Source organism: Strix aluco, chromosome 11, assembly GCF_031877795.1.
Source record: "Strix aluco isolate bStrAlu1 chromosome 11, bStrAlu1.hap1, whole genome shotgun sequence".
In the NCBI taxonomy this organism is placed as follows: domain Eukaryota; kingdom Metazoa; phylum Chordata; class Aves; order Strigiformes; family Strigidae; genus Strix; species Strix aluco.
Window position 1 is genome coordinate 11,910,417 of NC_133941.1, and position 23,370 is coordinate 11,933,786.

The following is a 23,370-nucleotide window of genomic DNA, read 5'->3' on the forward strand; positions in this document are numbered from 1 at the left end:
ACTCATCTTAAGGGTCTTCCCCACTAAAAATTGTTAAACCCATTTTTAAAACCATTTCCTGAGAAGGTATCACTTTGCTATATGCAGGAGGAGGTGCTGCGCTCAGCCTGCCTCGGACACCAGCACCTTTCCACCCAGACTGTGCTCAGCAAACTCTGCCTACGTGACTGCGACGGCTTCGTGCAGGGCACAAGGGTGAAAATGATCCTGTGTCCTCGTAGGCTGCTTGATTTGTTGGGGTGATTGTCGATAGAAGCATGAGGGCTGCCTGTGGAGGTGTGGGAATTCCCGTTATGGTAATGAAGGGCACAAGGGAGGAGGCAGTACAGCATCCTCCTGCGACAGCTTTCCCTTCCGTTGGTTAAACAAATTAAAAAAATAGGGAATAAAGATTTAAAGGTATGACGAAAATACCACTGACTTTTACACCGCTGCCAAAACTTCAGCTGGCCTTTGGCGTCGAGTCCAGCCAGGAACTCCTTGTCTAACACAGACTAATTGTTCTTAACATCTGACGCGAGGCGTCAGGCAGAGGACACATACTCAGAGCGCCTGTACTTCCGTGGGCAGTGCGCCCTTCCCTGTCGGTGTGTGCTGGGCTGTGGTTCCCCGGGGGAAGCCCCTGATGACAGCCCCCCTTGAGGGCTTCACCGTAGAGAGAGACCCTCCGACAGCTGGCTCAGAAACACCCCAGGGCCCGCGGGGAACTCCCCCAGCCGAGTGAGTAGGGACTGAGGTTAGGATGGGAAAACATAGGGCAGGGTGCAAGTCAGCAACTCCAGATAACTGGGAAAAGAGATAAGATGGCAAACCGGTAGTGAACGGGAAGCTGAACACACCTGAGAGCTTACACAGACACCTTTAAATCCTTGAATTTCAGGCTCAAATGACTCTTCGGATTGAAGTCGTAGCCTCTCTTAGGGTTGAAGTTGTAGCCTGTTCTCCTCCGAGCTAATTCATCAATCTCTTATTCAAGCAGCCATAGAGGATATGCGAATGTAATCTCAGCAAATAATTCTGATTTATGTACCAATAATTTCCCTGGGTTGGCCATGCCCCACACTCAGCTGTGGGCACAGCACGCAGCCACAGGCCAGCAGTTGCCCTTGCGAGCAGCACTGCACTGCCCCATCTCTGCAGCCGGAGGTTTGCCTCTCTACAGAGGACAGAAAATCAAACATTTGAGTCCCGGGAGGCCCATAAAACACCACAGTGCTTTGGAGTTACACCTTGATCCTTCGTGTCAGTTTTACTGAAACATGGAAAAAATTTGGAAACAGGATTCAAAGAGTAGGGGGAATGTTACCTGGCAGCGTTCCCCGTCAGGTCCACGCTCTGCCTTAGGATACGGTGGTACGTGTCACGACCGTGACATTTTTCTTTGTTAGGTTAGCCAAATGGTGGCAGTGATGACACCCCCCCCCCGCCCTTTTTAGTGTGCATAACTTTCAATAGCTTCTTTTCCAGGAGCTGTTAACTCTGAAACCTAATGATGAAGAAATTAGCAACACGGGAGCCTACACTGAGGCGAGGAAACAGGACTCCCCCCCAAACCGGCACCGCGGGACCTGCGCTGTCTTCCGCGGGGCGGGGCGGGGGGGCGGGGCGCTGGAGGGCGGGGCGCTGGAGGGCGGGGCCCCGCCCCCCCGCCCCGCCCCGCGCAGATGGTGCCGAACCGACCAATGGGAGCGCAGCCCGTCAGCTGACCGCCGGCGCCTACCCAGGTGCGCGCCGGCGGCGGCACAGAGCGGGCGGCGGGCACCGGCACCGCATCCCCCCCACCCCCTCCCTTTCCCCCCCTTTTTCAAGCCGCCTCACTCCGCACCTCGGCGCGGTAGAACCGCGGTAGCAGCAGCAGCGAATGTGCTGCTTCCCGCATAGCGGCCGCCGCGGGCGAGAGCTTCCCGGTTGCCGGTAAGTGCCTCCGCCGGGGGGGGGTGGTCCCTGGGGGTCCGGTGCGGTCTTCACGGGGCTGGAAAGAAGGAAAGTTTACGGTAGCAGCCGTGCCACCCTCCCCTCGCTCCGCGGGACAGTCCCAACGCGCAGCGAGGTTTTGGGGGGCGGGCGGCGGTTTCGTACCGCACCGTGGGGTGCGGGGGGGGAGGGGGGCGGCTTTCGGCTCGCACCTCCGGGCGAGACGCGGTGTTTGCGCGGAGCAGTGGGGGCTGCAGCATCACACATTTCCCCCCCACCCTTTTCTGTTTCTCTCTGCTCCTCCCCGGTTTAGTTCTACCGTTAATCGCCGCTTTTTTGCGGAGCGCCCGGTGCGGGTACCCGGCCGCGTACCTGCGCGGGGGGGCGCGGAGCCGGTGCCGGCTGCGCGGCGGAGCTGCCAGCGGCCCGAGCCGGGGATTTGCATGCGAATGGGGAGCGATTCCCGGCAGCTGTCTCGCCTCCCCCATTCACCCGGAGGGATTGGAAAAGACAAGGAGGCTTCAGGGTAACAATAGCCCTTCAGAAAGCGGCATAAAGGCGCAGTGTGCGCGGGGCTGCGCGGGGCCGGCGGCTCCGCCACCCTCTGCTGGGGGCCAAACGCCCCTCGGGGGCGGCCCGGCCGCTGCCCACCTGTGTCACCGCGGCTCGGGGACATTTAGCACCCGGCGGGGCCGCGGAGCCCCCGCGGAGCCCTCGCGTTCCTTCCTGGGGTTGGTGAGATGATTTTTTTTTTTTTTGAGGGGGGGTGGAACCCGTTGCTTAAAAGATACGCGGAGGGGGTCCTGCGTAAAAGATACGCAGCCTGGCGCCCTCCCTGCGCGGCCGCGGAGCGGGACAAAGGGCCCCGCGGGGGCTCCCCGCCCCTCCCCCCAAGCCCTGCGCGGCCCGTCGGGGCGGGGGCGCGGCCGGGCCGGCAGGAGCCCTGCAGATGCTGACCCGCTATTTTACAGCTTTCCCCGAGTTATTTAGTGCCGGTTCGGTGCGTTTTTCCCACCAGGCGGTGGAAGGAAAAGTAGCGGAATCCAACTCAAAGTAGAAAATAACGTTGGCCAGAGGCGAGAGATCACGCACTGGGTGATTATATTTTTGTCCTGGAGCTGCGCGACGGTTCCCAAGTAATGAATCTCTTCGCTAAAAACTAGTTTGTGAGCCTTTAAGCCTTTTCCTAACGGACTTAAAGGATCCCTAGAAAACGAACTAGACATTTCTAGACTATAAACCCTTCACGGAGCCGCATGTACGTGTTGTGATCCCAGAGACGCTTTAAGTGCCCGAAGCCACGGAGACTGTTGGTTGAGGGCTCCTACCAAAGTACACCCCAAAGTCTTGCAAGCTGGCATTTAAATGAATTGAAAGGACAGACTCATGGCGAGAAAGGAAGAACCATCACACGAAGCTTCCCAGATGACACAGTTACAAGTAGGGGTTTGTGATGTTGGGCTCCTGCCCCTGGTGCGCCCCGAGGCCGGGCAAGCTTCCCCCCTGCCCTGCTCTGTCATGCCATGGCCCCGAAAGATGAAGCCCAGGCTTCATAAGAGCTACAGCTTAACTTGTGCCTTGATAGGTGAAAAGTTACCTGAATAAAATTTTATGTGGTCCCTATAAAATTAAATATCCTAGTAGGCATTTGGGACTTTAACAGACCAGTTACTGTGGTGATTATTGAGTATTTTCTGTTTACCTCAACAGACATACTGATTATTAAAGGAGTGTTTTTGTATGAAGTTGTAGAGATTATAAAAGGATAAAAACTTTTCAACGTTAACTGTGAAACTGTGGGGGTTTTATTGCCATGAATAATGCCGAGCGCACCCAAACTTACGCTGCGAAAAGAAACTTCTGTTCAGTCTCATTTACCAGGGCTCAGACAACTGTGTAGGCGCGGATCCAGCCTGCAGGCTAGGAAGCCCTGGTTTAAAACCACTCATCTGTGCGTTTGATTCCAACTCGTGGAAGGAGTGCTATCACTTAAATAAGCATTAGGTAAAGTTTTCATCGCGGTATCGTGAACAGACACGAAGTCCTCCTCGGTGTTGGAAGAAGGGCTGGCTGCTGCCGGGATGGGACGCGCGGTGGCTCGGTGGCGGAGGCGGCAGCCCCCGCGGAGGTAATGCTGCAGCCTTTTGTTATACTCCGATACAGTATCGTGGCACTGCAGAAGCCAGGGAAAACTTTTGCTAATCGGTGTGCTGTATTCCTGCTGCATCCGTCTGTCAGCAGGCTGCTGCTGCTGCCAAGGCAGGCGGCAGCTACCAGCTCTTGATTGTTGGTGTGTGTTTTTTTTTTTTTTTTTGTAGGGACACTTAGAGCACCTTGGATGAATCATAACCCCAGTCAAGTATTACTGGTACTGCAGCTTGCATAGTTTAATATTTACTGAAAAGGTAATTTATTTGCATTATCAAGTCTATAGAGGAGTTGTTGTTGTTGCGAGAGATGATATAAACTCCAAGTTCATTTAAACAATAGTTTTTGATTATTTTTTAAAATTTCTTGTGTGAATTGTTTTGAAGCTTTTATTCCTGTTAATGATATCAAAGAGTATAAGAAGGTTTTTTCACTTTGGTACATGGGTTAGAGCTCTATGCCACGTTATTTCTGTCTCTCTTGCAACTGCTGCTTCCCCAGGCGAATGCCTTGGAGCATGCCTGGTCCCAGGTCGGGCTTTTGTGTCAGTCTCAGACTAGGCTCAGGCATCAGAAAAAAAAAAAATCAAAGAAAAAAAAAAAGTTAAGTGACGTTCATAGAAGAACACTGGTTGTTAATGGCATTTATTTTATTTTTTTTTTCAACCAGCAAAGTAGCAAGATGCTGAAGATGTTTACTGAAGAGCCAAACATTTTCAGAAATAAAAATCACTTTCTTTTACTGCACACTTTGTAACTATGGAGGTGACTGTTCTTTGAAGCCCTGATTAATATAAATGAGTTGTAATTTTCTGACCAAGCCATCCTAGTTCACATATATTATTCCATTGGCAGACATGTGGTCTCCACAGCTGTCCCCTCATTTGTGTATGAAATGGAAACACTGGTGGCATTTGTAGGTTACCATAGTTACACGAACAATACACGTGTGAGGCTTCATCCTGCCAAGCTCCAGATTTTTTTCCTGGCAGACATTTTGTAGACAGAGAACTGAAGAAAATCTATGTAAAGTTTTTGGAAGCGCATAAATCCATTTCTCCTCCTATCTGTTTATATAATGCTAATTGAGGGGGAACCTGCATTTCAGCCTCATGACAGCTGACTTTTGCATCTTCTCCCTGTTGGAAGGGCCGTCGTGGGAGATGGCATGATGCTCCCAGGAATCGTAAATTCCAGGCTCCAGTCAGGAGCAGTTAAGTGATTAGCAGGATCAGGCCTTAACTGCTATGGCAAATACAAAACATGTCTGTCTTAAAAAAAACTTGCAGCACAGCAAGGTCTATGCAAAACACAACTTCTGAGTTGAAACAGTTTTTTATGCTGGTCGGCAATGCCTTTTGGTCCCTGGGGGAGCAGAGAGGCAGGCAGGAGCCAGCCCCCACCATGCCTGCTTGTCAGGAGCATCTGCAGAAATCCAAGAAAGCGCACTGAAAAATATCCCCTTACTCAGTTTAGTCTCTACAACTAACATGTACCTACAACAGGAAGAAAGATGGGCAAGAGTAAAGAAAATCATGGAGCTGGCTCAGAAACCGATTTGTTGGTATGTCATAAAACTAGGAAATAATGGTGTTTCTCTAAGACTCAGAGTGCTTAAATTCTGCAAAGAGAAATCAAAGGACTACTTTGATAAGAAACAGTCTACTGAGGATGTACTTGAGTTAGTTGATGATTTTTCCAGTCTCATTGTTTTCCTGTAGCTGAGTAATTAAGTCCTCCACTAATGGACTTTATAAGGTCAGGAACAGAACATGCCTCCATGCAGGTTCAAGATTAAAGTTCTTCTAAACCACATTCTCTTATTCACTGCTGCTTAAAGCCCTGCTACTTTATTTGAATTTTGTTTTGCTATTCAGAGGTTGTCTTTCATTTTTCTACATATCGCACTGAAGGCAAACAGTGGGTTGGCCTATTTTGTATTGGCCTAATTTTCCTCCTGTTGAAGACAGCAGAAGTCTTTGGCATCAGTGGGAAGAGAATTAGTCTATGCTCTTAAATTCTACTGCAAAATGTTTTTCTAACTTCACTTCTAATTCATAAGATCTTAATTTGGTGATACAAGCCAGCATCTTCTTGACTTTCCAGCTGGCTGAATTATCAAAAGAATGGGACCCGGAGCACAGTTTCTGAAGATCAAGTGTTTGAGATGGAGTAGATACCTACTGCTTTTTTCTTTTCTTTTTAACTTAAAGAATGACAGGGCAAAGCAATTGTAAGTAATGGTCTTGAAATATTTAACAGGATGCTGTATTGAGAATGCACAGAAGTTATAAAAGTGCCATAGCGAAACAGCTCTTTTCCTTACTTTATTGGGTACTGTGGTCTTGCTACATAAGTCTCTCTCCTAAGGTGTTGCCCTTTAGTCCTCTCTGGTAGCACAGGACAGTATTTTCCTTGGCTGCTTCACAAACTGAAGTGGTCCATTTAACACTGGAGGCAAAGATTACTTACAGGGTTTATTTAGAAATTTTAGAGATTGTCAGCATCTCATTTCCAGGTATTTAATTTAACAAACTCTGGTGATTCCAGCACTTTATGCATCCGTCAGCTTTGATTAGAGCAGGAGTCCCAACTGCTTTTTGAAGCCAAGCCTCCCTCGAGGTAATCTGGCAGAGTTTTGTCTCTCGCTGGTTACTCCAGCGGTGGCAAATGCCTCAGTGGGGGCCCACATGGCTGCTCCATCAATGCTTGGTGAGTGCTGGGGAGGTGCAGCCCCTCATCTGCATCCAGTGACGTCCCGTGAGGCAGGGAGGGAACAGGGATGGGTAATGGCGAGCGGCTTGTGTGGACAGGGCTCTTCTTGCGTTGGAGGGGAGCAAAACCCCAGGCAGGTGTCAGGGTGTGTGCTGCTCTTCATGCCACGATGCTCCAGGAACAGGACTAGAGCAGGACCTACCCACAGCTTGTTTCTCTACCACTGTGGGTGGGAGCCATTGCTGGCTGTCCTGCTGGCAGCTGGAGTCCCAGCCTGGCTGGTGCAGCCCCATTTCCCTGGGGACCACCAGTGGGGAGGTCCCAAAGGGCCCCCAGGCCTGACTGGGCATGTCCCACTTCTGAGACCAGCATGGTCAGCTTGGAGTCACTGGCTCCATCTTAAGAGTTGCTTTTATAGACAAGCAGGAGGTCTGAAAGTCAAGTGCAGGACTGAAAAATGGCATAAGTGACACTGGGACAGAGGAGACCTGTGAGGATGTCTGGTGTGTCCATTTGACACTCCTTGTGTGCGTGTTGAGCATTATCTTCCAGAAATACCAAGTTCTGGTTTCGTATACACATAATCAATACCGAAGATGTTGTAAGATCAAAACAGGATTCCCCTGTGTTCCATAAATTCCTTTCAAAACTGGAGAAAGCCCACCACTGACAATGCAGTTGACCCAGATCTCCATCTCTAACTGCCGTCTTTGTCCCCTTCATTGGAGAATTTCACTAGAGGTCACCAGGCCTTATTTTACCAGAGTCAGGTTTTAAAGCCTTATTTTATCAGAGTCAGTCAAGGGTTTGGAGAAGACTAGGTGCTGCTTCAGTTCATGGGAAATGTTCCCTGGGTTTCTCTTCCATACTGGAGTTTGATATATCATATACTCCTCAATGCTTATTTTTATTTGACTTATAACTAGTTTTGTACAGTCAATATGACTTGAGTCATCAAGCAAAATGCAGTCTTTGGAGTTTGGCTTTATGTAAAAATTGGATTCACACTAAGCTCCTCGCTAACCCCCAACTGCAGCAGCATGACGAGCCATGTGCAGGGTACCTCCGCTTCCAGGATGGGCGGTGCAATGCCAGCTCAGCTCCCTGGGCACTCACAACTCTCATGTTTGCATGTGGGCCAAAAGACTTGGGCCACTTGGACCAAGCCCAGGTTTTCTGTAGTTTTCAGGAGTTGGTCAGCAAGATGGTGAATAATCAGACCAAGTAACTTCTACAAAACACATAAAAGTTACTCGGAGAGAATTATTGAGCATTTTACTTTTTTTTATAAAGTATCAATCAAAGCTTGGATTGCCTTTTTGTAATTTGAAAGTGTTTATCATTGATATAATGAATCCTACATTTTGTGTTATTTCATGCATCATATGATTTATTTGATTAAACAAGTCCAAAAATACCTAGTAAATGCATACCTTGCTACTGTGCTGCATATAATTACCAGGATGCAGATGAGCTACTGATTGGCCTTGCTAAATTTCTAAATTACAAATGATCCATCACTCTAGCAGAAGTAGAGTAAATATTGATAGTTACAGAGATCCACCATTCATAATAGGCATCTCAGTGACTTGTAAATGCATTGCAAAAATAACTTATTTTACTCATAGATGAACAGCCAGTTAAGTGAACCAGTTGCAAAAGTAAGGTTTTAAATAGCTGCTTGAAAACAGGTCTTTAAAATGGCTTCATCATAGTATAAGGCACCGAATAAAACCAGGTAAGTGTTCTTCATAAATTCATTGGCAAATATGTTTTATCTTTCTGCCCCCTTTAAGTAAAACAAGTTAGTATATACAAATTAAGCATTACTGTGCCTGAATGAATCACCTTAATTAGGTAAAGACCTTATCTATAAAGCATCAATAACTTAAAATTTTGAGGGAAATAACTTCTCCTGTGTTTTCTGCAATAGGCAGCAATTTTAGTACCTCTGTATTTTGCAAGCACTTATGAAAAACCCATCTGTGGAAAAAGTGCTGACTTTGCCATGACAAGACTGAGGACTAAAGCTAAAGGAACAATTTATAGGTCTATTCTTAAAAATACAAATACATTAAATATGAGGTATTTTTTCTCTCTTTCTCTCTCCATCTCATGAACTTCTCAAAGCAAGATTGTGATCTGTTTTCTGCATGAAACAAAGTTAGTCTCAAAATTTAAGTCATACTTGAGATAGAGAACTAGCTAAATACAGGCTATTAACATTTTCACCATTCTCAGCTGAATGAATCTTCCATTCCTGATGACACAGAGCAGCTCACCTGCTCTATGTTCCAAGTAATACTACTTAAACAATTTAGGAATGAAATAATGATGGGAAACATACTCTATAAACCATGTATTTTCTAAGTACAGTGTAATGGTACGTTGGGTTTTCAGTTGTGAATGGAAGAAGGAAGTCTTCAGAAAAACAAAAAAATTTCACATAGAAGCCCATTTAAAAGTACAGAAAGACTTGAGAAAAGGTGTAGAGGAGGGTCCTGTAATACAGCTATCTAACTGGAGAGAAAATCACTGTTTTCTTAGATCAGAGTAAAGCCTTAGTTCAAAGTAGTACCAAAACCAAATCTGTGGCCACTTAATGGAATTACTTCTATCCCAACTTGACTTGGTTGAGTTCCAAATCTTTGTCTTGGTGCTAACAGCCTTCATATTAGATCTCAGCACCTGCCATGATAAATCCATTTATTTTGTTACTGGTATGTTCACAGTCTTGAGTGAACAGTAAGGTGTCTCCATATCAGTCAATTCAATATATGGTTTTATTAAATATGTAAATGTAGTTCAGAAACAGAGAATCTGATCTTGCAAGCATATAACTCCAAGGAAAAAATATCAGTAAAAGTCTGTCTTATTCTAAGGGCTGAAACCTGTGTAAGCATGTATAAACTGCATATAGATGTAGGCTAACAGTAAAATACAGTTTAATACTTAATCACTAATAATTGAAAACTAAACACATAGTACAGCCACAGGAAACAGAATTATCACAGTAGAGTGTAACAAGGCCCAGAAGAACTCTCTTTTTTTCTTGCTTCAAGATAAAACAATTGAGGCTGGCTTATTACATATACATATGCACACAAGTGTACATATAATTTTTTATAGCGGCAAGTCCGATGCATTTCCTACAGGCAGTGCTATTATGTTGATTTTTCTAAACGCATACTGAGATCCTGACTCATTTCAGTTTTTATTTATTGGATACCATTTCTAGCACAGGATTTTTTGGCATCCTTTATGGTAGTAACAACTACTTACACACCGGGGTCTTTCCCAACTGTGGGGGATCCTGACTGACTCATAAAACTGGAGTTTGATCTAGAACTGCGTAGGAAGCAAAATAATCATACTGCCAGAAAGCCAGTCAGCAAAAAGAAGAGGAGGATATTCTGTTGCTTCATGAAAATCCTGTGGCGTTCTGGCATCCATATTTCTTGTGGTTAAAAATATTTCTCATGTGATTCTTATTTCATTATTATTAACACTTTGCTTCCACTAGCCAAGCTGCCTTGGTTGTCAGAGTAGTCAAAAACCAAAAAGGAAGTTCTACTCCAAAATCCAACCCAATCTCTTAATGCCCTTGTTCTTCTTTTAGAGCTATTTTTCTTTTTTTTTTTAATTTTTATTTGAACTTTACTGATAGATAGTGAGAAGCAGAGATTATCTGAGTTGTTCTAGTATGAAATCCTTGTGAGGTAGGTGCCCCCATGGGTAATAAGATGTTCAGATCCTTCCACGTGGTTCTGAGATCCCAAGTATGCCAAGACTGAAGTCCACTTCTGTTCTTTAAATATGATTAGAAGATGCAGCAGTATTTCTCTAGTCTTGGTCCTATCTCATTCTTCAGCCAGCAGATACACTAAATGCAAAAAATACTTGGAACAGGTCTTCCAAAATTAGTTATGCTCTGTAAATTTTAGACACTGTACAAGCTAAAACCAATTAAGTTTAAATTCTCCCTTGCATCTAAAGTGTACAGAAGGCTGTGAATGCATTACAGCATGTACAGGTGGAAATTAAAGGATTTCCCTGGTGGTTTGTCCTCCACCAACTGCAGGCAGCTGTCCTGCATTTCGGTGCAGAAGAGAAGAGCTGCAAGGAAGGTCTTTTAACCTGAAAGTGGAAGTTATTTGGTGGCTTTCAGAAAAGCTGATCTAGTCAAATAATTTTATCTGGCAATTATGTGGAATGAGGATAATAATCACAGACATGATTCTTCTCCATTGAATGAAATAAAAGCTTTACTACTGCCTTCATAGTGAACAGGGGCAGACCCTGTATAGCAGGATGTGAGAACTAGAGTCATGGGCAATAGAAGAACTGCCCATATTGTTCCAAGATTAATCTATTTTATGAAAATAAACATAGTAAGAAAGTAAATAAATTGGGTTTCTAATATAAGAATATTACTACTGTACAAACATATCTTGCCTTTTAGATTTTCATAGAAGCATTGAATTACAGAATGGTTGGGGTTGGAAGGGACCTTAAAGACTTTCTAGTTCCCACCCCCCGCCATGTTCCACTAACTCTTCTCCAGGCTGAACACCCCCAACTCTCTCAGCCTGTCCTCACAGGGGAGGTGCTCCAGCCCCCCCATCATCTTCGTGGCCTCTTCTGGTCCCACTCGAGCAGGTCCATGTCCTTCTGATGTTGGTGCCCCCAGAGCTGGACACAGCACTGCAGGGGGGGTCTCATGAGAGTGGAGTAGAGGGGGAGAATCCCCTCTCTCGACCTGCTGGCCACACTTCTCTTGATGCAGCCCAGGACACGGTTGGCTTTCTGGGCTGTGAGCACGTTGCTGGCTCACAGTCAGTTTTCTACCCACCAACACCCCCAAGTCCTTCTTCACAGGGCTGCTCTCAATCCACTCCTCGCCCAGCCTGGATTTGTGCTTGGGATTGCCCTGACCCATGGGCAGGACCTTCTCAAGGCTTTAAATGGTTTTATGAGATTTTTTTCTTTCCTAAAGAAAAGACAGACTATATAATTTGACCACCTACTGTTTGGAAAGCAGTTATTATTCCTGATGTTTCTAATATGACTTGTTAATGGTAATTTTCAAAAGAGATTTTTCAAACAGATGACAGAAGCTGGGTTGCAATTCCATGGTCGATTTGATGGGCCATCAATATACAGTAGCTGTACTCTGCATGGTATCTAGCCCCTTGTACTCAAGATCAGTGGATGAATGAAAATACTTTTTCTCTCTCCTTCAAATTTATTTCAATATTTTAATGAAAAACATTGTATCAGATGCAAGTCTTAAGAATAAACCCCAATAAATTAGAAATTTCAGCGATTTAATATGCTCTTTCTGCAGTGCAGGCATTATGAATAGGATGCTCTTTGCATTTCTTCTGTGGAGATAAGACTAGTATTTTTCAAAGGAACACAGATAAAGCATGCTAACGTTGTCTTGAAATACAGCAAATTGCATTCTCACCACAGCTTTCCCTAAAATTAAAGACTGACTTTATTTTGATGGAATGTGTGTACAGACAAGAAGAAGTAGACATCATTTGCAGGGAAGAAAACCCCAAACCTTAAATATTATAAATCCCTGAGGATGTGTTTTGAAGCTTTATACCATTATTACATGTCCTATAAGGCCCTTGCTTTTGTCTTTGCTTTTAATAACAAGCTCCCATTTTCAGATTTTGGTATGCTCCTTCAACTGACTTGCATCATTTTCAGCTTGACTTTTCTGTATTTTACATAATTCAGGCTTGTAAATAGCTTATTTCCTGATGACATTGGAGACTTTAAAAACCTCAATATAAAAGGCTTAGTATCAGGCATGATTCCTCAATATTTTTCTAAATAGATAGGATTGCACTTGTAAATTTGATTCCTGGGGAAGGAGCCCATTCTGTAGGTTAGCTGTAAATATCCTGGTTATTAAACCCAAAGTCCAAGTCCAGCTTCTTCCTCTAGGATGTACAAGGTCACTGATGCTCTTGACTGGAGTAAGCCCTGATTTTCACTAACACAATGTTTTAGACCAGGTTTTGTGTTGTGCTTGCTTCTGTGATTTAGCGGGTGCACGTACATATTCCTGTGGCAGTACTTAGATGCCTCTCTCTCCTAAAGCGCTGTCAAAGGTTATTGTTCACCTGTGGTGTGGCACCAATAGCTCAGTTTTCTCTATAGAAAATGGGTGGATATAGAACTGCAAAGGCCCTACTGAAGCTCAAAGCAAGGCAACTTCTTACCTCCATCATACACACAATACCCTTTTCTTAAACTTGTCAAATTGTCTTAACCTGACTGTAATGAATGGAACCTGAGCGCATGCTGGGCCAGTTCATCCCCAGGCTTGCTTCTAGCATAAGTAGCTCTTCGGGCCTGATCTTTGCCAGACCAACCAAGCCGAGCTCTCTGTGTCCCCTGTCTAAACAGGCTCTTCCTTCCAGTCCATACTCCATAGTCAGAGTAACACTTTGTAGTGATCCCGGTCTGAATTTGGTTTTCTTGATCCCTGTGTTCTAGCTGAAGTTTCACCAGTTCTTATGTCTTGGCACTAATACTCGGTCACTGCAGTGCGCTCCCAATCCCTGGGCACGGGCGCTGGGCTGTCTAACGTGCACTTTCCTAATGACCCACCTGAATCCAGGATGCAGCAGCCCAGACAAGTCTTCCCGAACTGACTGATGACTGATGACGGAGGGTGTTTATATGGCAGTAGTTTCACAAACAAGGATGATGGGGAAACAAGAAAGCTGCATGAGTCATTAGCAGAACATTAGCACAACAGACAATTTTCCGAAAGACTAGCTACATTACTTAGGCTCAGTATATGAAAATGTTTCTGTGGAGAGATGGGTAGGTACTGTGGATCAGTATGTGCTTCTGGCTCACAGCAAGTGCAAAATAAATTGCTTGTCTTAGCCCGAGGTAATTTTCTTCATGTATCTGATCCCTCAAACTTTCACCTAGGCGCATTTAGTACATATGGCTGCCAACCAAAATCTGTGCTGATGCTACTTGCAATATAAAAGAAAATCCACAAGAATGAACTACTTAACTGTGGAGAGAGAAGATTTTCTGTGGTAGTATTGCTGTTTCAAAACAGACATCCAAACAACCATGTACAAACTATATTGTTTCTTTTTTCAGCAATTTTTAATAGTGACCATTAATACAGCTGTCAAGGAAGTGACAACATTTTGTCTTCCTCTTACCAAGAAGAAGTGTTTAGTATCTATTTTTTTCTAGTTGGCAAGTTAACTATGAACACTTTTAATGAACAGTTTATTTCACGATTGTCCCTCCATATTCTCCTCTACTGCATTGTGGACTTAAACACACTTTTTCTTCGGATTGCCTGAACAACTAGATAAACCCTTGACAGCCATCAGCAAGGCCACAGCTGCCAGCACACACCTCTTTCTCCAGGAAAGCTGAAATAAGTGAAGGATCTTCTGCTCCATAACCAAATAGCCACCATTACGATTTCTTGGGCCAAACAAACTCTCAGTATTAAACAGTTTTCACAACCTAGCTAGAAAGGGAAGCCTTATACAAACCTCCCCAGTGCATTTCCAGATGGGAGACACAGGAATGATGGTTATGTTTTCTACCCACAAGAAACATGAACAAGTTAATATCCCAGAGAGCCATTGTGGGTTTGCTTGCTGACAGACATGTGGTTTCTTAATGCACTGGGTATCGAGAGGTGCTATGGAAAATGCATTTATTTAGCCCTTAGTAAAATAATTCCCTCCATATCTCTCGCATAAAATTAACCATTATTTCTATTGATATCAAATTAACAGCTGTTATGACTGTTGTAGTGGTTCGGTACACTAGAAAATATGAATTTAATAAATGAGAGGCCAGGCAGAGAATGCGAAAAGTTATCCTTTACAAGCTCAGTATCTCCCAAAAGAAGGTATAATACCCTCTTATTGTTTAGGGGAAGTTTCCTTACCCAGTATTTTTAAAAGACATTTTTAACACAGAATTAAAAGAAGTGCCATCAATCATATGATCCATATTAAAAACCATTTTCAGAAAAAAAAGATTTTGTGATATGACTCTGTCCTAACAGAGGTTTTGAGGACTCATATTCTCCCTTAATCCAGAAAGTCTGGAGCCACTGCTCTGCCCCTGTTCTGGATCTGGGGTTTCTTTAAGAAACATTCCCCGACCTTCAAAAGCCAAAATCTTTTGAAGTGATCCTCTGACTTGTCTTTCGCTTGGACTGCACTTGGCTACCAGGGACATACTGTATTAGTTTTATATTTAAAAAAAATAACAATACAGAAAGGATCTCACTGGGCAAAATGCCGAGTTGCCTAGCAGGAAAGGGGCCCACACTAACACTCAAATTTTTTTCAATTCAGTCTCACTGATTCCAGTGAGAGCTGGGAACTTTCCCATGAGCCATCCCCAGTTTATCCATGTGAGTTTGGTGATTATTCTGGAACATACTGTTACAGATTTTGTTTCCAAAACCTGGTTGTCCTCCAGCTTATACACAAAAAAAAAAAATTCCTATGTATGTATCTTGTCTGGTTTTTATTTAGAAAGATGTGATTATAATTCTAGATAGGACTTCAGAACTGGAGAAGAGTCTAACATTCGAGAAACATAGTCTTCCAGCAATAAATTTGGTGTTATTTTATTCCTTTGGACACTAAATGTCACAGAGGTGTCTGGGACCGGTCCTGCCAATACTGTGAAGATTAGAAAGCTGAGACATCCAGGGGCAAAGGGACGGCTGTCGGTGACCGTTCAGAGCCAGCAGCTTCTTACAAACACAAGAAACATCTCACAAACATAAACAGCAGAACAGAAGCAGCAGTAGCTCTTTAGTGATACGAAAAGCTGCAGTGCACTTCCGCACTGGTAACGGCTGCCTCTTTATTTTTTATCAGAGCAATAGATGGGGTTTTATAGCATAAGCAGCAGCTAAAGCGGAAGTCCATGGCTTGGCTTTTCCCTCATGCTGTGGCCTCTGGGCTGCCCTTCACATAAACACAGCACTAAAGTGGACTGGGGCCTGTGGAGCCGATCAGAATTTACTTTTTGATTACACTGGATTTTCATTTATAGCTTCATCCAAGCTGTCCTGGGCTGGGGGAGATTGGAGACAGTAATGTGCAGGTCATTTCTAAAGAACATTTTCCAGTTAAAGAAAATTAAATCCATTTGCAGTAGAAAATAGCTAGAGAAGAGAAAGTGTCACTAGTAACTTGTAAAATCGTATGTCTACAGTGATCATAAACCCAGAACTCAATAAAACCAGAAATGCCTTCTTACCAAGGATGAAATAAATGTAATGTGCAAGTAAGAGGATATAAATATTCAACAAAGGAAGGATCGAATTCGAATTTTTTTCAAAATCTAGATGTGCTCCAACATATTTTAAAAGAAGCTTTGAAGTCTTTTTCGGGCAGTTTCATTTTTAAAGTATTACATGATTCATATAACTACATCAGAGCTAAATGAGTACTAAAACATCATTAGGGCCCACAGCTTTATAAGGCACGGACTTCTTCGTCTTCATTTACTTAGGAAAAAGTTACAGGAGAGACTCTGAAGGCCTGAACGTTTGGAGCAATACTGCCTCTTGTAGCGCCATCTGGTTTGGTGCAGGCTGTTGCCCCGGACGTGCCGCTCCCTTTCGTGCCTCACTGAGCCGAGGCTGCAAAGCTGAACCAGAGACCTCTCCCTGCGTGAAGGAGCAGCCCTGTGTAATGGCAGCTCAAAGAAGCTCCAGGACCTGTCTGAAATGGTTACCGGATTAAATCACTGCCTGCATTATTACCTGGCAAATACCGTAATTTGAAAAATCTGGAATTAAATCAATTAAACTTTGGATGTCATCAATATTCCTAGAACTGTCTAGTTTGGGTCAGCTACAAATGGGTTGTTATTGAGAGAAGCATCCATTAAAGTCAGCATAACTCAGTTTATGCCAGCCTCCTCATCACTCTATGTTAATATATTTCTTACTATTACGGTGCCGTTAAGATTTATTTTTGTTAATGCAGTTAATGTCTTATTCAATTCTTCCATCAGTTGAAAGTTATTTGAGAAGGAATGTTTGCTCTACATCTGGCTTTTCCCCCTTCAGCACAGTCTTCTCATCTCTCATTCAAGTCTCAGCTACCAGAGAGAAAAATCTAACTCAACAGGCTCAAATGCTTTCTGGCTAACATTCCTGTTTCCCTTCCTCCAGAATACAACCACAAAGCAAATAACAGCATGCCAAAATAAAAATGCTATTTGGTGTGTTCTACTTATAGCATTATATCAAAATCTGAAATAAAATACTGTCATTTCATTATTTAATATGTTGACAAGATTTTGAAGTAAAAGTGTTATATAAATGGCATTTCTGTCACCACCATCTAGATTACTATTTTAGAACTATTTTTAAAAGCTGTATTTAGTTTTATTATTTCATATGGTAATATCTTTTGTGGGCTTTGACTAGGTTGAGGCTTTACTATGTTCTAATGGAAAAAGATGCTATTTCCTGTTTTCTCCTATTACATTTTATCATTGTTATGTGCTCTGTCGCAGATACAGTGCAACTTGATTATTTTAGTTATATTTAGTAAAAAGACAAAACGTTTGTCTGAGAAGTCTCAACTGCAATCATTAGAGCCTGACATTTAACAGTGTCGCCTTGAATTTCAAGAGGTCTGCTCTTTAAATCCTTAACTCAGATTTGTCACATGCCTTGCTCGTGTACGCTTTGTATTTAATTCAAAGCTTGTTGAACACATGCTCTAACCTGTTTAACCTTCACTGTGAAATACTGTAAAGGTGTACTTTACCTGCTAATATCAATGTGCATAACAAGCCCAGAGAAACACAGCTAGGCATGTGAAATCACCACAAGCTGGAGAAAATCAGTTCATGCAGCATCACCAAAGCAACACACTTCTGAACTTGAAGACTGGCTGTTGTATGTAACAGCACAGGCCCCAAATTGTACATTTTTACACATACAGAAACTCTCAAAACTGTATCCGTGCTTTTTCCAGCAGTAGTAATAGATAGGTTTGCAGATAACAGTTTCCCACAGCTTACTTTTTCAATAAAGTGAGAATGAGGAAGATTTTGCTGAGAGCTTAGATTTTCCTTGAATATGTGTTTAAAGACCCATGACACAACAGATTTTTCTGAAGTACACTGGACACTGTCAGGTTAATTAAAACATACTCTTGCATGAATAACTTCAGGCTAAAAAGATACAAATTGTGTTGTTTTCACAGTAATTTGGAATTGTGATAAACACTTCACATATGATGCACAATGCAGTACAGACAGCTAAAATAAGGACAGTACGTTCGCTTAATTAAATTTACTGTAATTGTTTGGTGCTTAGCTGGATTAAATCTAAGCTGTTATCTGGAACCAATTTGATTAACTCGGATGAATTTGGGCAGAGTTCATATGCGTTTAGCTTGAAACTTATAAACCAACATCTTCCTGAGCCTCAGTTCCACACACCTGAAATCCAAGCCCGGGGGACAGCTCTGGCACCCTGACTCCCATCGGGATTATGCTCTGAACACTCCATGGAGACCCAGCTGCACTCGCAAGCATACCCTTCATCTTTAGCATTTCTCAAGCCATTCAAACAAATATTGCAGAGTAAAACTGAAAGGTTTCTGAAGTTTTATTTTCAGATTATTCCATACACTGTTACAGCTACTCACTTGGGAACTATCCGAGAATCTTCTCAAGTAGAAGAGAGTTCCAAACCCTACATAACTTAACTATACCAGACCAGGATTTTTATAAGAGAGATGAATGTTCAAATAATGATTGTTTTCAGATATTTTTCTTTAAAGGATGGAGAAATTAAATAATATATGAACTGTACATGAGCATAACATATACCCTAATCTGTTTTCAGGAACATCTTCAGACACTGATTTGCAGAAGATTCTGGAACACAGAGAAGCAGCCAAGAGCCTTCAGACCATTTCTTGTCTTCTCTAAACTCAGAAAATCATCTTTCACCTTCTGGATGTCCAAGCCTTTCACCTTAAACTTTAAGCTTTACATTTCCTGCCTGATAAAAAATTACCTTCTCAATCTGTTGTCATTTTGAGGGGCTGGGGCGCTGAACTCACTAGCTGGCCAGCATGGCAAAGGTCAGAGTTGTTTTAACTGTTTGCCAGTTGGTGCTAGAATTGTTAATGAATTCATTAACTGAGTCTTCCATACAGAGTAACGAATGTCCACAGCTTTGTGTATGTGAAATCAGGCCATGGTTTACACCACAGTCAACGTACAGGGAAGCCACAACAGTTGACTGCAATGACCTTCGATTAACAAAAATCCCCAGCAACCTTTCCAGTGACACTCAAGTCCTTCTGTTACAAAGCAACAACATTGCAAAGACCACAGATGAACTCCAACAGCTGTTTAATTTAACAGAATTGGATTTTTCACAAAATAACTTCACAAGTATCAAAGATGTGGGGCTCTCAAATCTCACTCAACTTACTACTTTGCACCTGGAGGAAAACCAGATAACGGAGATGACTGACTACTGCTTGCAAGACCTTTGCAATCTTCAGGAGCTATATATAAATCACAACCAGATCAGCAGCATTTCTGCAAACGCATTCTCTGGCCTGAAGAACCTTCTGAGATTACATCTCAACTCCAACAAATTAAAGGTTATTGACAGCCGTTGGTTTGATTCTACTCCTAACTTAGAGATCCTCATGATTGGAGAAAATCCAGTGATTGGAATACTAGATATGAATTTCAAACCGCTCTCAAATTTAAGGAGTCTAGTTTTGGCAGGTATGTATCTCACAGACATTCCTGGCAATGCCTTGGTAGGCTTGGATAGTCTTGAAAGTCTTTCCTTCTATGACAACAAATTGGTAAAAGTTCCTCAGCTTGCACTTGAGAAAGTTCCAAATTTAAAATTCCTGGATCTCAACAAAAATCCGATTCATAAAATTCAAGAAGGTGATTTTAAAAACATGCTCAGATTGAAAGAGCTTGGAATCAATAATATGGGAGAACTCGTTTCTGTTGATAGGTATGCGCTGGACAACCTGCCTGAACTTACAAAGCTCGAAGCCACCAACAACCCAAAGCTGTCTTACATACATCGTTTGGCATTTCGCAATGTTCCTGCCCTGGAGAGCTTGATGCTCAACAACAATGCCTTGAATGCAGTCTACCAAAAGACAGTGGAATCCCTTCCAAACCTGCGTGAGATCAGTATCCACAGTAACCCACTCAGGTGCGACTGTGTCATTCACTGGATCAACTCAAACAAAACCAATATCCGTTTCATGGAACCTCTCTCCATGTTTTGCGCTATGCCTCCAGAATACAGAGGACAGCAGGTGAAGGAAGTGTTAATACAGGATTCAAATGAACAATGTCTTCCAATGATCTCTCATGAGACCTTTCCAAATCACTTAAACTTGGACATTGGCATGACAGTGTTTTTAGATTGTCGGGCCATGGCAGAACCTGAGCCAGAAATTTACTGGGTTACTCCTCTCGGCAATAAAGTAACTGTCGAAAGTCTCTCTGACAAATACAAGCTGAGTAGTGAAGGCACCTTGGAAATCTCTAACATCCAGGTTGAAGACTCTGGGAGATACACCTGTGTTGCTCAAAACATCGAAGGGGCTGACACAAGGGTCGCTACTATCCGGGTGAACGGAACCCTTTTGGATGGTACCCAGGTTCTGAAAATCTACGTTAAGCAAGCTGAATCACATTCAATCTTAGTTTCCTGGAAAGTTAATTCCAATGTCATGACTTCCAATTTAAAATGGTCGTCAGCCACTATGAAGATTGACAACCCTCACATTACGTACACTGCTAGGGTCCCGGTTGATGTACATGAATATAACCTCACGCATTTACAACCATCCACAGATTATGAAGTGTGTCTAACGGTGTCAAGTATCCATCAGCAAACACAGAAGTCCTGTGTTAACGTTACAACAAAAAATGCAGCTTTTGCACTAGATATTTCAGACCAAGAAACCAGCACTGCCCTCGCAGCAGTAATGGGATCCATGTTTGCTGTCATTAGCCTCGCCTCCATTTCTGTTTATATTGCAAAAAGATTTAAGAGAAAGAACTACCACCACTCCTTGAAAAAATATATGCAAAAGACCTCTTCAATCCCACTGAATGAGCTCTACCCACCACTTATTAATCTCTGGGAAGGTGACAGTGAAAAAGACAAGGATGGTTCTGCAGAGACCAAGCCAACCCAAGTCGACACATCCAGAAGCTATTACATGTGGTAACTCAGAGGATATTTTGCTTCTGGTAGTAAGGAGCACAAAGACTTTTTTGCTTTATTCTGCAAAAACGAGAAGTTGAAGACTTTTGTATTTTTGACTTTGCTAGTTTGTGGCAGAGCGGTGAGGACAGGTGGATATTTCAGAATTTTTTAGTATAGCGTATCGCAATTGTTTGACACAAATGGCAGCTTCACCTAGCTTCCAATTCTTTTTTTTTTTTTTTTTTTCCTTTTTTTAGTTATTGTGCTAAACTTAATGCTGTTCTAACTACAGTGCTGAATAAAATTAATGAGAGGCTGGGGTTACCCTGTGATTCAAAAGTAGCACAACCCCATTCTTCTGAAGCCATCAGTAGAGTACAGTATCTTGCAAAGCTAACATACAGTTTTGAAACTGCATTGAACTGGGTTTGTAACACTGGTCTAAGGACTCGTACACGGAGAAAAGGAGACCTTGAATGATGTTAGTTGACTGTACTGTAACGTTGTATCAACTGATCTGAATGTTTTTGACTTTGAACAATGAGTTTTCTTTTTTTCTTTTTATTTTTGTAGTAGTTGAAAAGACTTAGGTAAAGCTAACAGGCAATAGAAATATGTACATCCAATTTTTTAATGTAACAGACTAAATGTTAATTGTTCTCTTACTCTTTTTATTATATTTAGTAGACACTTTTGAAGAATACTAGAGTTTTGTTGTGTTTAAACCACCAACACATGGTGTTTAATGAAGGCAAAGCTATAATAAATTTAGTTTTGTTCTGATTTTTTATTTTAGAAGTCACAATAATGTATTGGGTTTAGATGTCACTAGTTTGACTGGTGATCATGTTTTGACATAAAATATATCCAAAATGTTATATAAAAATATTGTGGTTTTTTTCTTGATGGAATTACGTTTCAACAAAGTTCCACTTTTTTTGGTATGCATTTATTTTAATAGTGTTTTTTCTGCACTAGATGCAAAATATTGAAAATAATTTAATCAGAAAAATGTATCGCTATGGCTTTTGGACTGTAAGTCACATGCAGAATCAAAACTGTTTGGCATAAGGTACACAGCAAAAATAATTCACAGAGTGTATAACAAAACATCTTCCTTTTTGTATACTTTTCTGTTTGTATTCTGAGCTAAGATATAAATGAAGCTGACATTTAGCTGTCATTACAATCAGTTAGGACAAAAACAACTCGGTGCTACCAAACTGAAATAAAACAGTTGAATCCTGGCATATACTGGGGGGAAAAAAAAAAAAAAAGTGAATTGGATTAATGTTCCTTCTAAAGCAGAAATTAAGATAGCTAAAAATAACTAGAGAGTAATGTTTGGGTCCAATACTGAACTGTATTCTTTACAATTAACCAGTACTCTTAAGGATTTTACTGAATTAATATGGTAAAAGTGCAAACTCTCAGAAAGCAGTGGTGTTTCTATGTGTGCACTGCGTATAATATAAATGCATAATTTACAGTCAAACCTACAGAAGCTTTGTACCTTGTCTTTTCTGAATCCATGGAAGTTCTCTGCAGGGACTGCACACGAGTCACAAGCAGGGTGGGTTTCTGGTGAGGTACATGGTTACACTTACACTAGATACCTAATCAGCAAGCACAGGATTTTCTACACTTTATGACCACTATCAATGTGCAACTTTTAAAATGTTTTTGCATACCAAATACATTCTTGGTAAGTAAAAGTTAATTATTGAAATAATGGATGTGCCTGTGTTTTGGGGTTGTTTGAAGTTTTTTAACTCGGTAGCATCTCAAATATATCGAAGACCACCCCCCAGATTTACAGATAGCTTCTTTTTGCCCTTCAGCCAGCTGTCTAAAAGTGGAAAAGTTATCAGCATAGTTTCACTAATAAGCTGCTTTGGTGCAAAAACTTCAGTACGTCTCTTAGATGCCTGCCTTGTTGATCTTGCATTTCAACATAAAGCTGAGTGAAGCAATTAATTATGCATTTAAATCAAGTACTTATGCTGCTGTACACAATCTTTTATATGTTCATGAAATCTCATACATTTTTAATCATGTGACAATTAGATGTTGGGATTAGGCAAGTGTCTTTTGATCATGGAGAAGTAACATGGTGGAAGCATTTATTTGTCACCTTCTCCTGTATTTGTTTCTGATGTTAATGGAAAATTTCCTCTTGCCTTCTTCTCCAGAAGAACTTCAGAGCAATAATTATCATCTTGTCTATATGCTATTCTAACCTTAAAACCGCCTCTATTATTATAGCAGGCGTGGTGTATTAAAACTGAGATCTCTTTTGCTGTGAAGATTCACTCTATTTTTTCCAGA

At 42.3% G+C, this 23,370-nt stretch overlaps 1 protein-coding gene across 2 annotated transcripts; it reads left to right on the forward strand.

Moving 5' to 3' along the window:
- Positions 1-1,785: 1,785 nt before the first annotated feature.
- LRRN1 (leucine rich repeat neuronal 1) lies at positions 1,786-22,774 on the forward strand. 2 transcript variants are annotated; one of them, XM_074836073.1, is made up of 2 exons: positions 1,786-1,914; positions 18,682-22,774. In XM_074836073.1, exon 2 carries the CDS (start codon positions 18,914-18,916, stop codon positions 21,062-21,064), a length of 2,151 nt encoding a protein of 716 aa, XP_074692174.1. In that variant the 5' UTR covers positions 1,786-1,914; positions 18,682-18,913; the 3' UTR covers positions 21,065-22,774. The 2 variants fall into 2 exon arrangements, with proteins under 2 accessions (XP_074692174.1, XP_074692175.1); XM_074836074.1 differs by lacking the exon at positions 1,786-1,914 and adding an exon at positions 4,276-4,319.
- The last annotated feature ends 596 nt before the right edge of the window (positions 22,775-23,370 follow it).